Raw genomic sequence first — 16199 nt, 5'->3', positions numbered from 1 at the left:
TTCATTTTTATTGAGGAGAATGAATATTTTATATATAATCTTTTAAATTGACTGACAAAAAATCGAACTTTCACATATATGTAGTCATTCAGAGTCATAAATGTCATGGAGCCAGAGTTTATCCTGATGTCTTTAGGGTGAAATGGACAATAGCAATTGCTTGCTACTCTTTGGATAGGATGCTAGGCTATCACAAAGTTCTTTCCACCAGATCAAATAGACTCAACCAACTAATCACTGCTAGGTGGACAAGGAGGTCTCAAAAAAAAAAATCTCGACTTCTTCTGGGATCAATCTCCATCCCTTTGCGTGTTAATGAGTGCTCTACCAATTGAGCGTCTGGTGAAGATATGAGGTGAGGTGAGGTTACACTGAAATTTTACTGTTTACGAAGGCTACGCTCTGACAAGAATATGGTCTGAAAACTTTTTTGGATGTTGAAGCCTACAGTGATCAAAGCCTTAGCAAATCAATAATGTTCAATAAAGAATGGATGAATAATACATGATAGGGGGGGGGGGGGGGGGGGGATAATTGTCTGGGGGGATTAATCTGTTTATGCTATAGTCTGCTAAAATGGAAATCAGGATTATAAATTTTAATCAATTTTAGACGTGATTAATCTTTTGTGCTGATTTTTCTCTCTTTATTCAGGCTCTCACCAATGAACTTTGACAGATTACAATCTACTACAAATGCAATTACATCACATGGCAGAACTCCAACTTCTTGTCATGTTAAAACAAATGCAAAATCAACTACACAGCCGTCAGCATCATCATCATTTATCCCACCAGCATCAACATCAACATCCTTGCTTTCAAAACAACAACATAATAGTGATGGAGATATTAATGTGGGGTCTACAACTAATAATACTGTATCAGAAGGCTACAGTGCTACTCACAGCGGCAAGTGTCCAATTTTCATGTCCAAATCAAGATCTCGGCTTGATAGGAGTAATGTCTGTTATTCCACCAGACTGAATAAGTCCAATCCCAAATTTACAGAGACTACTCATTTGTATTCAGAACCTTATAAATCACTAAGTGAAGACGGGATTATCGGAAAAATGAACTGTGCTAAATCTGTCAATCTTCCAAGTTTGAAAGTATCAGAAGTCAAAGGTGATGTGCCAGGAAAGAGAGATGATGAGGTGGGGAATATGAGGCTAGTTTCCTCAGTCAATTCTTGTGTTGGAAATGCCGTAGTTGCTAGTAATGAACTTGATGATGAGGAAGAGAATAAATTTCTGTGTGCGAATATTAGCACTCAGATTGGATGCGTGTCTGTGATAGGTGATGTTGATTATCATAAATCATTGGTTGCTCATGATGATGGTAGTGTTGGTGGTGGTGGTGGTTGGGATAGTAGTGTTTGTGGAGGATCTCATAAAAGTGCAATTTCTATAACTGATAGTAATGCCTGTGGAAATAAAAGTGATAAAAGTCTATCAGCTCATAATAGCTGTGAACATATAAGGATTATTGAATCAAGTAACAAAAATGGACTGTGTCATGAAAGCTGTGTCAATGATTGTAAACAGAGTGATTCAGATATTGTCGGAAACTATAGTCATAATTGTGTTGGTAGTATTGCTTGTGTCCATCGTGGAGGAGATAGTAGTGGAAAAACAGGGAATGCTGGAATAGATGTGACCGGTTTGACTGAAGCCCGAATGAACCAGGAAAAGATCATTCGTGATAAGAAGAAGAGGAAAATTACTCCTCGTCCTGGGAGGCTGATGGAACAAAGGGAGGCCACTACCACAAAAAAAATGGGGAATGGAGAAAGATATGATTTGCAGTCTTTGAGAGATGAGTCATTTACACGGAACTGGAGGCCTACACGAGAGAAGGTATGACTTTATTCATCGTCAATCAAAAAGTTAGGGAGCAGGCACTGGTTTAAGATGAAAATCTGAGAAGATTTCATTTATATATATATTTATATCTCAGATTTTTATACACAGGGATAATTCTTCTTTAGGGTTATCCCAAGAGAAGATTGAAAGAACCCAGGTATTAGCTGCATTGCAATGCTGCATGAGAGCAATAGGAATTAGTTTCTTGCTCAAAGAGAAAATAAGATTCTGATAGCAGGGTTCGAACTCTGGTTTCTAGATAGAGGTTTAGAAGTGGAATACTTTATCCTTTGCGGCACTGTGGCCTTGTGGTATGCCACTCGGCTTTGGACTGAAAGGTCCTTGGTTCAACACCCATTCTCTAACCATACTCATTAACTCGTTAACAGCATTGTCTCTTTTAGAAATAAATTGTAATGTCGCTTAACAGTGAATAGGCATCATATCTTGTCCTACATGTCAATTGTTGCTATTGGCTAGGTAACCTCTTAGTAAAGTGCTTTGAGAACATTTATTGAATATTACACTATATATAAATGCTCAAAATATTTTCCCCATTCTCATAACTCATAAGGGATGGGGATTTTTCCGCATTTGCAAATTTTTTTTTTTAATGGTAGGACAGGAATTGTAAGTTGAATTTTTTGTTTACTCATTTATATTTTCTCATCTTTGCCATTTAGTTGTGTGTCTTAGTCTTATAGTATTATTTCTGTTGACTTTCACAAAAGCTTTGATTAAAATGGCTCATTATTACCCCAGCTGATTCCTAGGCTATTCCAGTGACAAATTAGGGAGCAGGTACTGATGTAAAATAAAGATCTGAAAAAGTGTGTATGAAACTGAAACAGTGCCAAACAAAGCAGAGAGAAAAGTACAAGATTAAGAAAACAGCCGTTGATATTATTCATGGAAGTTGCGGTGGTAACCTCTCTTATTTTGTATTGAGACATATTTATTTATTTAAATTCAAAATTTTTACAAAAAATATACAGAATTTTTCATTGACTGCTTATGGCATGTCTGAGACAACTCAAATTTCTTATTTGTGACGACATTTTCAATGTTTACTCTCTATTTAATTCACTTTGACATCATACCACAGTGAAACAATAGATCACATGTACTGGAGAATTTTTATTAATTTATGTATTATCAAGCTACTACAGCAAGACGTGTCTGAGACCACCCTGTCTGTTAACAGTGGGAATGCAGCAGACTACAAGTTTGACTTGAGAAGATTCTACCCTGCTGGAGTTCCCTCATCTATATTGGTGGGGGATGGAGCTTTCCTAGTACATGATGGGAAGGGGTTTGCTGGATGTCACCAGTTCTATAGGTAACATATCGTAAAAGTAAAATAAAGGGAAAAAGTTTATAGATATTGATTTATTACAAATTAAATTGAATCAATGACGTATTTTGAGGCTCATAAAGATATAAAAATGTTCTATATGAGTGTATTCATATTTATCTTAGTATAGCAACACCGCATTGTCTTAACAATTTCATCTCAGAGGATGGTTGGAGGGAAAAAGTATTTATGATTAGTTTTGGCCTCTTATACATCTAATGGTTTTATTGTGCATAATCTTAAACATTGTTTATAGTTTTGTTTTCTTTTTATCTATTGACCAATGCCCTGTTTCTGAATAAGTGATAAAGCCGTAGTTTTGTGTTTGGCAATGAGTCTTTGCAGATATATGCTCTGCTGTTCTTTTTTTGTACCTCTTTAATGGCATTGGTGGGGGTCCCGATCGTCCACTTGGTAGAGCACTCACTTCACATTCAAAGGGACCGATTTGTCCACCCGTCAATGATTGGGTAGCTGGATCTGTTAGATCTGGTGGAAGTGGACATTAGTTAAGATTTTGCAATATAAACGAGCTAATTTTGTTTGCCTTGCAGATTACAATACAAATGAAATTCCTAATTCAATTCTGTGGTATTCTCCATGTTTTCCAGAGCTTTTCTCACCCTAGATGGAGTGGACCCAAATCTTGTAGACGAGCCTTGGGTGAGAAATCACTACAGATGGATTGTTTGGAAGTTGGCAGCTTACGAGGTCTGCTTTCCAAATGCCTGTGCTGGAAGGTAAATAAATAAGTAAAATAAAATTCCCTTCATTCATCCCACAGGGGAAATTTGTCTCAAGGGTCTATTCCAAGGGAAGACTGGAATAACCCAGGCATCAGCCGCAGTGCAGTGACGCAAATTGAGCTAGGGCGAGGTGACTTGCTCAAGGCCATACAGCGCAGCGGCAGGTGATTGAACTCGGTACCATTTGGGTACGAAGCAAAGACTGTACCACTGAGCCACGCTGCCCCTTAACTTGTTTTGTTGAACTATCAAATTTGTGAACGTAACCAATTTAATTATTCTATAGCAGGCTTGCCAACCAGTATTTATTTCTCATATTTGAATACACTTTGAAGTCCAAAATATGATAATATGGGAATGTTGACTAAAATATGATAAATGCAAAAGGTCAGAGTTTGTAACCAAAAAAATGATAAAATTGGCAGAATTGAATTGAAAGCACTCCGCTGTCTAGTGAAGGCTGCTGAATGCACCTTTCAGCATTCTGGTCCAGGGTTGTGGAATTTGCTACCACTTGTGATACGTTCTTCGTCTTCACTAGAGGATTTCAAGCGTCGATTGAAGACATTCTTATTTCGACAGGCTTTCTTTTGATTATGTGTATAATTAGCATTGTTTGTGTAGTGTGTTAGGGCTTAATCTATGTTATGCCCCCAGAGCCGTCCAGCTGAAGGGATGTTTGGTGCACAATAAATCTGTCCGATTATTATTATTATAATTGAAGGTCATTAAATGTTGTCTCCTCCTAGATGAGAATCTGACCAGCCAGACAGATATTTGTCATTGTAATTTAAGGGTTTTCCTACACTCCACTAGCTTGATAAGTCACAATCAATCAATGAATGATAAATTTGAAATTTTGAATGCTTGCACGTTTTGAAAATATGATTTTTGGGGGGAAAATATGAGAAAATTATCATAGATCTTTGGAAAAATATGATAAATCTTTTCAAATGGTTGGAGTTGGTGGCAAGTCTGTTATATATACAGATTTTTGGGAGCTGAATTTTGCCCGTTCATGTCCAGATTGTATCACATTTGCAATGTTAGTGTTTCACTTTTTTACATTCAATTTCACATTGTTATTTATTACTCGTTTTTTGTTTGATTTTCTTTTAAAATGTATCATAAATGGGCTTCTATTTGTCCCTCGTAGTTTTTTCAATTTTACCTCTAAGATAAATGAGACATATGCTAATTTCAATGGCTTTTCTGAAAGTTTTCAGTTTTATTGACTCATGACTACTACAAATCCCCCAGGTCTCTGACACCTCACATGGTCATGTTACAGCTGAAGTATCGTTGTGACAGGGAGATCGATCGGGCGCACAGGTAATGACAATAGGATATAGTAATATTAAAGATAGTATTAACTTTTTCAGCGCTGAGACTATATTCGTATTTCCACCATAAAATGGCTGACCCCTGATTGAGGCAGCATGAGAATGACAAGCTAAGACAAAGCGACATTCGAATTCGGCATAAAATCTTAATTAAAATACCCCCTAGGGCCAATTGAATGTTCTGATGAAAGAAATGTTATCATTGGTTTAATTTATAGTACTTTTATAGAAAGTAGTATTGGATTACATTATTGTTTTTGCCTTTAAACCTCCGCACTGTGCGGCCATTACAGTGTGGCCATTGGCCAGTAGAACAGATTCTGCTCTGGCTGCACAGTGCGGCCAATGAGGTTGAAAGAGTTAAACATGGCTTTATAGCAGTAGTAGCAGACCTGCCTACTTGACAATTTGTAAATTCGTAATTATTAGGAAATAAAAATTTAGTCACTTATACTTAACTTTAAAAAAGCAACAATTTTACCCTGACACTGATTAAATAACACTTCAAAATCCTTTAAATCATGTGTTCTGCCAGGCATCAAAACTTTCATTTTCAATACGTTTTTTAATGACTTGAAGAGGCTGATGAAGTTCTGAAATTGGAACCAAAATTTCGTAATTCTACGAATTTTTAGAAATAACAATCACTTTTTCTCAAGTTGTGAATTCATAAACAGAGACTTTACCCATCTACATACAATCTATTGTTTCAGGAGCGCCATAAAAAAGATTATTGAAAAAGACGACACATCTGCCAAGAGAATGGTGTTATGTGTGGCTGGCATGAAGAAGGATGCAAATGGCCAGGTAAATATTAAAGATTAAAGGTGACATGGAGTCACGATACAGTAGTAGCCTCTTAACTCATGCAACCTTTAACAACGATTATCTCAGCTTTTGACTGCGGTTACTTTTACCCCATCAATGCTTACATTTTTTGAGGCAAATTATTCCGTCTACTTTAATACTGTTTTTTATATTTTTACACAATATTTGTAGTTGAAGAAATTTAATGTTTTCTTAACTCATTTGATTAATGAATCTTTGATGATTTAATTGGTTTATCACTTTGTATTTTTCATATCAAAGGTCTTTAAAGGATATAATTCTAAATTAAGCCTTTAAACATGTTATGTTATAATGTAAAACTATGTACATGCCAATTTTCTTTTAGATTGAGTTAATGAATATATATATATATATATATATATATTTTTTTTTTTTTTTTTTTTTTTTTCAATTCTGAAAAGTACCCAAAATGTCTTGGGACGGCGTTGAAATAGAAAAGGCTAGGGTTGAGTAAGTTAATTGGAAGAGCATTTTAACACAGATATTGTCCAAGTGAGCTCTGATTCAAATAATGGTTTCTTCAGAATTTGAATGGCCTATGAAAATTACATGTGCATCTGTCATGGTAACCTTAAGAGTACTGATATAAAGCTGCCTTTCACTTTTTTTTGGTCTCAGGTTATGCCTCCTTTTTCATAATAAAGTTGTATAAGTTTTTGAAGGTTTTTCACCAACATGTGTATTGTATACAAAAATTATATCCATTAATTTTTTATTTTTTTTTGTTCTATCCCAAAGACATTACTGGAGATGACAGACGGCTGGTATTCCATCTGGTCCAAAGTGGACACACCCCTTTCTAATCTAGTGTCAAGGTCAAGGCTGAGTGTTGGGGTCAAGTTTGTCACAACAGGAGCTGAGCTGGAAGGTGCCGGACAGGGTTGTTCCCCATTGGAGGTAAGGGGTGTGAGTGTGATCTAACTTAACTTGACTTGACTTCGCATCTTTCAACTTAGCGCCTTTCGCCTTTGAGTCATCCAGTACTGCCACCCATACATAAAAAATGAATATTCTTACACATTTTCGTTCATTGTACGTCTGTAGCAATTTGTTGAGTATTGAACACATTTTTCAATTTTTAAATCATACACTCTTTTAGTGTACTTGCACAATTTGATTAGTTAATATATATTCTCAGAGTTGTTTTACATTAGTTTTTTTTTTGGTATCACATTTTTACTCACATTCCCTCACCGTAAAATGAGTACCTGGCCGTTAACAGCATTATCTCTGTACGAAAAAAAAGTTGTAATATCGCCTAACAGTTGTCATGTTCAATGCTAAATGTTTAATGTTGCTGTTGGTCAGGGACCCCTTGGAAAGCACTTTGAGCTCGTTTAGTGGATATTGTGCTATTTAAAAGCTCATTTTTTTTTTTAAAGCTCAATTGTTATCACATTATTACAGATGGGAGAAGATGTAAGACTGTCCTTACGTGCCAACAGTACACGTCCAGTCCCTTGGATCAGCAGATTGGGGTTCCAATCCAACCCTATGTCATTGTGTGTCCCTTTGTCTTCCCTCCACCCTGATGGTGGGATAGTTGGATGTGTGGATGTCGTTGTGTCCAGAATATATCCTGTCATGGTATGTATTGTATAGATTGGGGGTTCCAGTCCCTTGCATGCATCGTGTAGAGATACCGACTATTACCAAAATTATGTGGATATGTGGTTTAGTAGTATTAAACTCTGTTTCAGATCGGAAGGTCCTGGGTTCGAGTCCCTCTCTGAATGCATGATTGAGTCCTTGGAAAACGCTCTTTACTCACTTTCTCTCACTGTACTCGGTTGTAAAAAGAGTACCTAGTGGTTAACAGCATTGTCTCTGTCCGAATATAAATTGTATTTTTGGCCTCATGGGCATCACATCTCGTCCTATATGCTAATTGTTTCTGTTGGTTAGGGACCCTTGTAATGCGTTTTGAGCATGTTTAGTAGATATTGCGCTATATATATAAACTCAATTTAAAATTAAGAATTTTCTCTTTGTAGAAATAGTGCTAATATGAAAATTATGAAAATCTTTATTTATTACGTATATTTGGCAAGCTACCATTTTCCTGGTCTAAAGTAGTATTTATACAGTGTCACATCACTGAATGGTCAGCAATTTTACTCATGAAATGGGGACTGCGCTTGATTAGAATTTTGAATTCTTTTGTGGTTGGGGGGGGGGGGGGGGAGGGAAGTAATTACACATTTTTAATTCTTGAAATTGCCATCTCTGCATCATACAAATTTAGAAAAAATGAATATGACAGCGTAAGAAAAATTTAAAAATTAACAAAATACCAAACACGGAAAGTTTGCGGCTCAAAATTAGGTGTATTAATTGTTTTTGTTATGGGCTGAAGAAGGGATTTGAGCCCAAAACGTACTGTGTTTAGTGATCTGTCCTTTTAAAAAAAGATAGCGCAATATCCACTAAATGTGCTAATAGTAATTTACAAGGGATCCCTAGCCAACAGCAACTTTTAGACGATGCCTGTTAGGCGATATTGCAATTTTTTTTAATGACCTAAACAATGCTGTTTAAGGCCAGGTACTGATTTACTCCTGAATACTGTGAGAGACTGTAGTAACGAGCCTCTTCCAAGGACTCAACTATGTGTCGCTCAGAATGGGACTTGAACCTCGGACCTTCCTGCCTGAAGGTGAGTTTCATCCCTCAAGACCACATAGCTGCAAAACTCAAAAGAGCACATTACTTTCAACAGTCTATATCTTCTGGCAGCTTAGAATACAACTGGATCCCTTTCACACAAGTCATTCATACTTCTGGGTTGACTTCCAAGATTTTAAACTGATTAACTGCTTTATGTTTATTCATTTTTTAGAATAATGTTCCAGTACACAGAGCCCAAAATTATATCTGCATTGTCTTTATTCCAGTACATGGAGAAGCAAGGTGAGGGAAAGTATGTGTTTCGTACACGAGAGGAGGAAGATGAGGAGAGAAGGAGGCAGAGTGAGAGAAGAGAGAGGGAGGTGGAGAAGATATACCTCTCTATACAGTCCAAGATGGAAGAGGAGGAAATTAAACATAGTGAGTCTAATTTTGAATATTCTAGTTTAAGATGCATTTGATAGCCTTGGTGATGTATTGAAGATGAAGGTTGCAAACTTTATATATCCAAAAATAGAATCCTTTTAAGATTATATTAAAGAAGTTTGTCTTGTTTCATGCAGAGAAGAGTGCACAACTTAATTTCTCGCTCTTTGAAATCTGTAGTTGAGAGTTTTGAGAGTTGAGTCTCATTCTGAATCCTTCATTAGTTGAGAGGGGAGAGGCTGCACGATTGTCAAAAAGTTTGAAAACCACATTTTGATTGGCTAAATGGTTCATCACAATTGTGTTCGCTGACTAACCTCTCTATTTCCACCAGACAAGGCGTGCAGCACCAGATTGGTCCTGGGTTTGGTTCCTTGACACTGATATTTTAATTCTTTTTCATTTGGCACATCCATATTCCTTTCATTTCTCATCATCGATGTAAGTGTACACTCCACACTTTTACTGAATATATTTTGAGCCCAATATTGGAGTTTATCCCCTGTCTGTTTATTTATGTTTACAAGTTTGTCTTGTTCTATACATAGAAGAGCATAAAGCTTAATTGCTGGTGTATTAAAATTTTAAGATATTTGGTGAGTTAGTTTCATTCTTACCCCTCATTAGCTGTTAGTGCAGAGGCCAAAGGGTAGTCAATGAGTATGAAAACAACTATTCGAGTGGTAGGATCGTCAAGCATTAGTCAGTGTTCACTCTCTAACCTCTCTCTCTTTCAGCTAGGCAGTGTATCCCCTACCAGTTACGTCTTCGTTTTGTTCCCTGATATTTTTATTACATCCTTTTCTTGCACTTCTCTTTTCACTATATTTTTATCCTATGCATTTCTTCTTGATGAGTAAATTATTCGTTTTATTTTTTGATTCCATTTTGTTGACTATCAATTTCATTTGGTAAAACTTGCTTAGGGAGTGTGTGTGACTGTTGTGTATGTCTGGTTGGCTCGGTATGAGTGTGTTTATGGTTTGATAAGTAAATTGTAAAGCGCTTTGAGGCTTCGGCATTTAGCGCTAAAGAAGAACACTTTATTATTATTATTATTATTATTATTATTATTATTATTATTATTATTATTATTATTATTATTATTATTATTATTATTATTATTATTATTATTATTATTATTATTATTATTATTATTATTATTATATATGTCATTAAAAAATGTTATCATTGCCGTTTTAATTTGTGTTCTCAAGACACCAAAATGAAAAGACGCACATGGACAAGAAGAGATGTGAAAGAACTGAGCACAGGTGAAGAATTGTTGAATGTTTGGGAAACGTCTTTCAACCAAGAGGATTTGCAGGTGGGAGTTAGTCATTATGTTTTTTTTTTTTAATTTTAAATTTTTAAAGCATTCAGGTTTCAATAAAATATAAGGCTGTGACAATTTTCAAATTAATTCTGTCTCTAATTGGTTATCAATGATGGTCTGGAAGCAATGTTCAGGAGTCATTCTATCTTGCCGGTTTCGATATGGTTAGTTCAGGAAGACCAGTAATGAAAAGATGATAAATTCAAAAAGGATGAATTTTTTTTTCATTTCACACAATTATATATACGTTCCTCCTTGTTTTTAAAAACACAATCTTAGATACTTTTTAATGATTCCAAAGTGACCCAGGAATGTTGTAGGCATCACATAATTTTCAGACCAAGCACTTTTTCTTTTCTTGTCCTCCCAAAATGAGCAGGGAGGCACTTACTGTGTCTTTTATCCCCCTACGTCTGTTTTCTGTCTTTGTCTTAGGCTGAGATTACTTGGTTTTCCCAGGCCGGAATACTTGACTAGGAGGGAAAAAGTCAAATGTATAGTTATATGTAGTTTTGGGACGTGATATATTTTTTTTTCGTTGTAAATCATCTCCTTGTTATGTATTGTTATTTTTGTTGTTGTTTTTAAAGTGTATAATGTAAGCATTTGAGTGTGTTCCTATTTGTGGAATTCTGTGCTGGTGTCGGGATGAGACTTTTAGATGATTTCAAACTAAGTACACTGATAGTGTACTCTTGAAATCTACATCTGTTCCCTATTTGAAGTATTCCCTTATGTCTTCTTTTTTCTCGTGTGTTTTAAATTGTAAATATATTTTCTTTTTTTCTTCTTTTTTTTCACTGTTTTACTGGCGCTGAAATGAGCTAAATGTGTCGCAACCACTGTAAAGAGAGAGGAAGAGAGAGAGAGAGAGAGAGAGAGAGAGAGAGAGAGAGAGAGAAGAAAATAAGTAGGAGTGAAATATCTGTTCAATGTTACAGTTATCGTTTAACGTTATAACAAGTGTAACTAAATGACAAATTGCCATATTTATGGACAACAAAGATCTATTATTATTATTATTATTATTATTATTATTATTATTATTATTATTATTATTATTATTATTATTATTATTATTATTATTATTATTATTAAAACCTTAAAAACTAAAACAATTTCTCTTCCTGCCTCTAATTCTAATACAGATGTTATTGAGTGAAGACCAGCTCCGGAAATTAGTGGATCACAGGCAAGCCTGTATGGCAGACAAGCAAATGAGATTGAATCAGCGAGTCAAGGAATCCATTGCAGAGAGTAATGCGCACCAGGAGCGCTTTGTCATGCCGGTACAGAAACTGCGTGTTGTTGGTTGCAGTAACAGAGACATTGACCTCAATTGTGGTGGGTACATAATTACTGTTGTCACGTTTTTCTCCTTGACCTTTGAATAAAGACTTAAAGCACTCAATGTCTTATCAATGAACCAGACTATTAAGCTTTTGTGCTTTTGGCTTTTGGAGAAAGGGGGGAGGTGGATTTGATAACAAGATTATTTTGAGATTTTCTGTGGTAACTTTCTTTCAGAATCCATGTTGACGGTGTGGAGGCCAAGTGCTGACTGGTCAGATATTCGTGAAGGTCAACGATACAGAATGTACCAGCTGGCAGTCTCATCGTCTAGATGGAATAGTGGTCCTCAGCAACACGACAATTCATGCAAAGTGGCTCTGGCATCAACACGGCACACTCGAATGCAAAAACTACACATTGGGGACAACCTTCTTGATTTGATATATCAGCCTAGAGAGGTAGATAACTGATTTTTGAAAAAATCTGTTTACCTACTGTTTATTATAGAGTAATAATATGGCCTAATAGTGGTATAAACAGCTCGATGGCACTTATTTCCTCTCCAAATCTACTACTGGAGCAATGAACACTCCAGCCCTTCATACATATTTTGCCCATCAGCAGAAGCAGTTACCGGGTTAAGCATTTAGATCCGGAGCCAATTGTGAGAGTTGTTGAGTGTGAGGTGAGGATCAGTGCTTGTTATCTATCTATACAGTACTGCTGGCTACTACCTCTATCATTGCTAACCATAAACCCCAAGAAAGAGGGGGTTGTGACAAAATGTCGTTTTTTAAACTTTGTGTCATCAATATTAAATGTAAGTGTGAAAAAGTGTGCATAAGTAGACATGTCTAGTACTACGAAAAATTTGTAGAAATACAAATTTTTGGCTCCTGGCTACAGAACTGCATAGGTCTCTTTGACTCAATAAATCTTGTTGAAAAGGAAAGTTTAGCTCCTTAGAACCTATATTCAGGACTTTTGGACCATACTGAGAGCAAATTATTTCTTAAGTTATTTAAAGTGATTTTTTTTCTTTGTTTCCCTTGGAAACTACGAATTTTGGAAATGTGTAATTTCAAATAGGCACCTCTGCATAAGTACGTATCAACTTTGTCTACACTTTTTTTTTACACTTTAAAAAGCTATAACTGTTATACTTTTGATGACCCATCATTGGTATTTGTATATTTATTTTTACACTTCAAAAAGCTATAACTGTTATACTTTTGATGGCCAATCATTGGTTTTTGGATATTTATTTTTACACTTCAAAAAGCTATAACTGTTATACTTTTGATGACCCATCATTGGTATTTGTATATTTATTTTTACACTTTAAAAAGCTATAACTGTTATCCTTTTGATGACCCATCATTGGTATTTGTATATTTATTTTTACACTTCAAAAAGCTATAACTGTTATACTTTTGATGGCCAATCATTGGTTTTTGGATATTTATTTTTACACTTCAAAAAGCTATAATTGTTATACTTTTGATGGTCAATCATTGGTTTTTGGATATTTATTTTTACACTTCAAAAAGCTATAACTGTTATACTTTTGATGGCCAATTATTGGTTTTTGGATATTTATTTTTACACTTCAAAAAACTATAACTGTTATACTTTTGATGGCTAATCATTGGTTTTTGGATATTTATTTTTACACTTCAAAAAGCTATAACTGTTATACTTTTGATGGCCAATCATTGGTTTTTGGATTCTTTTATTCATTATTCAGTGCTTATTGTTTTCCCTTGATCCGCAATTTTGGAGTCCGAGGAGGAATTTCCTCCTTTTTAAAAATGATGTTTCCCCCAATCAAATATACAGGCTGTTAGAGACTTGATGTGTGGTGGAACAAACAGAAGCAGTTTCCAGCTCTTCAGAAGTTAGCTAGATTATCAATGATAGTTTATCATCTCAATTTCTCTAAAAGTGGAGGTTAGTAAAGTAAAGGTGGAGCTTAAAGAAGTTAAAAATTTTCCTCCTTTTTCAGTTTTTGTCACTATCAGCACTTATAATTAAATCCAGAGAAACTTATGAAAACAAATTCCTTCCCATGTTTTTCAAAATAACTTTGATAGTTTTGTCTATAAAGTGTATTTTTTGGTTTGTCATATATTACAAAATCGAAATTTGGAACAGCTTCAAAGATGATATTCAACCAGCTTTGAACTTCGGAATTTTTCAGATCCCCTTTCATTATCCTTCTCTTCTTTTCTCGACATGGTTTAATCATCTTAACTACGCCACTCCCACATCATCTCATTCATCTGTGGTGTTTCATTCATCCTGTTTTGTTGATAAAAGGGAAACCAGAAACGTTCATTTGATCTGTCTTTGTAATTAAATTGAAGCTTACATTCAATTTCCATTATTATTTATATCTTTTCTCCACATCACTTTAGGTTTTAACAGTGAAAGAGGTTGGCTCACTGGCAGGAGGTGGAAGCAGCCTCGAGTTTGACTTTGTGGGCGTGGCCTTAAAGATTGACTCGCCCAATGGTCGCGGTGATAGTAGTAGTAGTGCTGCTAGTGGGCAAGGGAGACCACTGGTGATTACATCTGTTGACAAGCATGGAGATGTATTGGTAATAAAAATATGGAAGGGAGCACAGGTAACTACAATCTAACCTCACTTTATATTTTTTTTTCACTAAGCCACGTCCGTCCCAGTACTCTCTAATCGGCCCCAACCATCAACCTTACATAGTGACATATATGTGGCCCATCATTTCAAAACGTTATTTTTTTAAAAATGAGCTTTTATAAAGCGCAATATCCACTAAATGTGCTCAAAGCGCTTTACAAAGGGTCCCTGACCAACGGCAACACATAACGTAGAACGAAACATGACGCCTGTTTGGTGATATTACAATATTTTTTGTCAACGGCCAGGTACTCATTTTACACCTGAGTACGGTGAGAGAATGTGAGTAAAAAGCCTTTTCTAAGGTCCCAACTATGCGCAGAGCGAGGCTCGAACCCAGGACCTTCCAGCCCGAAAGCGAGTGTCATACCACAAGACCACATAGCTGCACAATGTTATTAGGTCAGGATGAATCATATGCTAAATAGTGAAATTAAAGTTAATTAAACTGATCAAAAATATAAAATCTTGGTTATAAATTATCCTCAATAAAACATTTTCACTTAAACTCGACCTCAAATTCAAATGTTGGTTATTTATTTATTTATGTATTTATTTATTTATTTATTCATTTTTCATTTCATGAAAATTTCACATCACCCCTTTTAACACCCACTAACGCTTCCAATCACCAAATTTCACCGCAGTGCCCTCCAGACTATCGCCATCGTCGTTCTGGGGAGATATCACCCTCTTTGAAACCAACTGGCTTAAAGTCTTATTTTTATAGATAGAATGAAGATGACGTCACTAGAGTCTTTTTATTGTTTTTTGCCACCCGCGTTTATGAGTAAACTGTATTAACCATAATATAAATGTTTAAGGTTAAACATAGTTTTGTGTGTTATTTCGTTATACTTCCTGATGGCAATTTTGTGAGATTATCAGCCAAGCGCGTACTATCTATATTTTAATCTTTCCATTTCAGAGCATTGTGTCATCTTTGAAAGACAACCAGTGTTTTGTGGCCTTGAATCTGTCCAAGTGTTACTCCAGAGGTGTTATGAGAAGACCGGGAGGAATTGATACAGGGGGGACTATGACGACCATGACGGTGGCAGCTGAAGCCAGACAGGAAACATCTTCGTTTTCCACAAGTGTTGGTTGTAAACATGGACAGGCTTTGACAGAACTCCAGGAAATTGTGGTAAGAGTATTATTGCCTTTGTACACATATTAGCAGGTCTGATAACCCAGTACAATTTTGGGCTTGATTTAACATTTTTTTAATGGAGACTATTTTGCATTAGTTAGAGAATATTTCCATTACAACAATGAGCTAATAACAATATGCGTTGTAAGATTTGTAAATAAGAATATGTCGCGTAATACCCTTTTTCATAGTTTATTTGAACCTTTGACGGGATTTTTCATTCTGTGATTTAGTGGGAGTTTGCTTCACTCACATTTACATTGAAGTTCTGTTTTGTTCATGTTGATTCAATCCTGCTATGGGCACTTTATTTTTTTTTCTCTCATGACTCTAAATTTTGTAACTTGCAGTCTGTAATAGACGCAAAATTTGATCTTCTTGCTAAAATCTAAGGTTTTGTTTGGATGAAGCATAAGCCAAAAATTGGATTTAAAGTAAATCCCTAATTGAAGAAAGCTAATTTTTAATAAAAATCTTTTATTTTTCTCTCTGTTTTGTCTGGTACAGTTTATCAATTTCTGGTGCATACCTTCTCATATCATGTCTTT

At 35.5% G+C, this 16199-nt stretch overlaps 1 protein-coding gene across 1 annotated transcript in view; it reads left to right on the top strand.

Moving 5' to 3' along the window:
- Positions 1–16199, top strand: part of LOC144979919 (uncharacterized) — a 37585-nt gene that overhangs the window by 18443 nt on the left and 2943 nt on the right. The window contains exons 11-23 of the mRNA XM_078927199.1: positions 655–1858; positions 3025–3203; positions 3830–3958; positions 5225–5296; positions 6021–6114; positions 6895–7053; positions 7564–7743; positions 9051–9204; positions 10428–10537; positions 11695–11890; positions 12074–12297; positions 14257–14466; positions 15427–15645. Of these exons, the coding sequence (XP_078783325.1) occupies positions 655–1858; positions 3025–3203; positions 3830–3958; positions 5225–5296; positions 6021–6114; positions 6895–7053; positions 7564–7743; positions 9051–9204; positions 10428–10537; positions 11695–11890; positions 12074–12297; positions 14257–14466; positions 15427–15645 (3130 nt within the window). The remainder of the gene's footprint in view (positions 1–654; positions 1859–3024; positions 3204–3829; positions 3959–5224; positions 5297–6020; positions 6115–6894; positions 7054–7563; positions 7744–9050; positions 9205–10427; positions 10538–11694; positions 11891–12073; positions 12298–14256; positions 14467–15426; positions 15646–16199) is intronic.

Source organism: Berghia stephanieae, chromosome 9, assembly GCF_034508935.2.
Source record: "Berghia stephanieae isolate SIO BIC M18660-M18661 chromosome 9, UCSD_Bste_1.3, whole genome shotgun sequence".
Classification (NCBI taxonomy): Eukaryota; Metazoa; Mollusca; class Gastropoda; order Nudibranchia; family Aeolidiidae; genus Berghia; species Berghia stephanieae.
The sequence above is the reverse complement of the archived record's forward strand: the minus strand, read 5'-3'. Positions and strand labels throughout refer to the sequence as shown.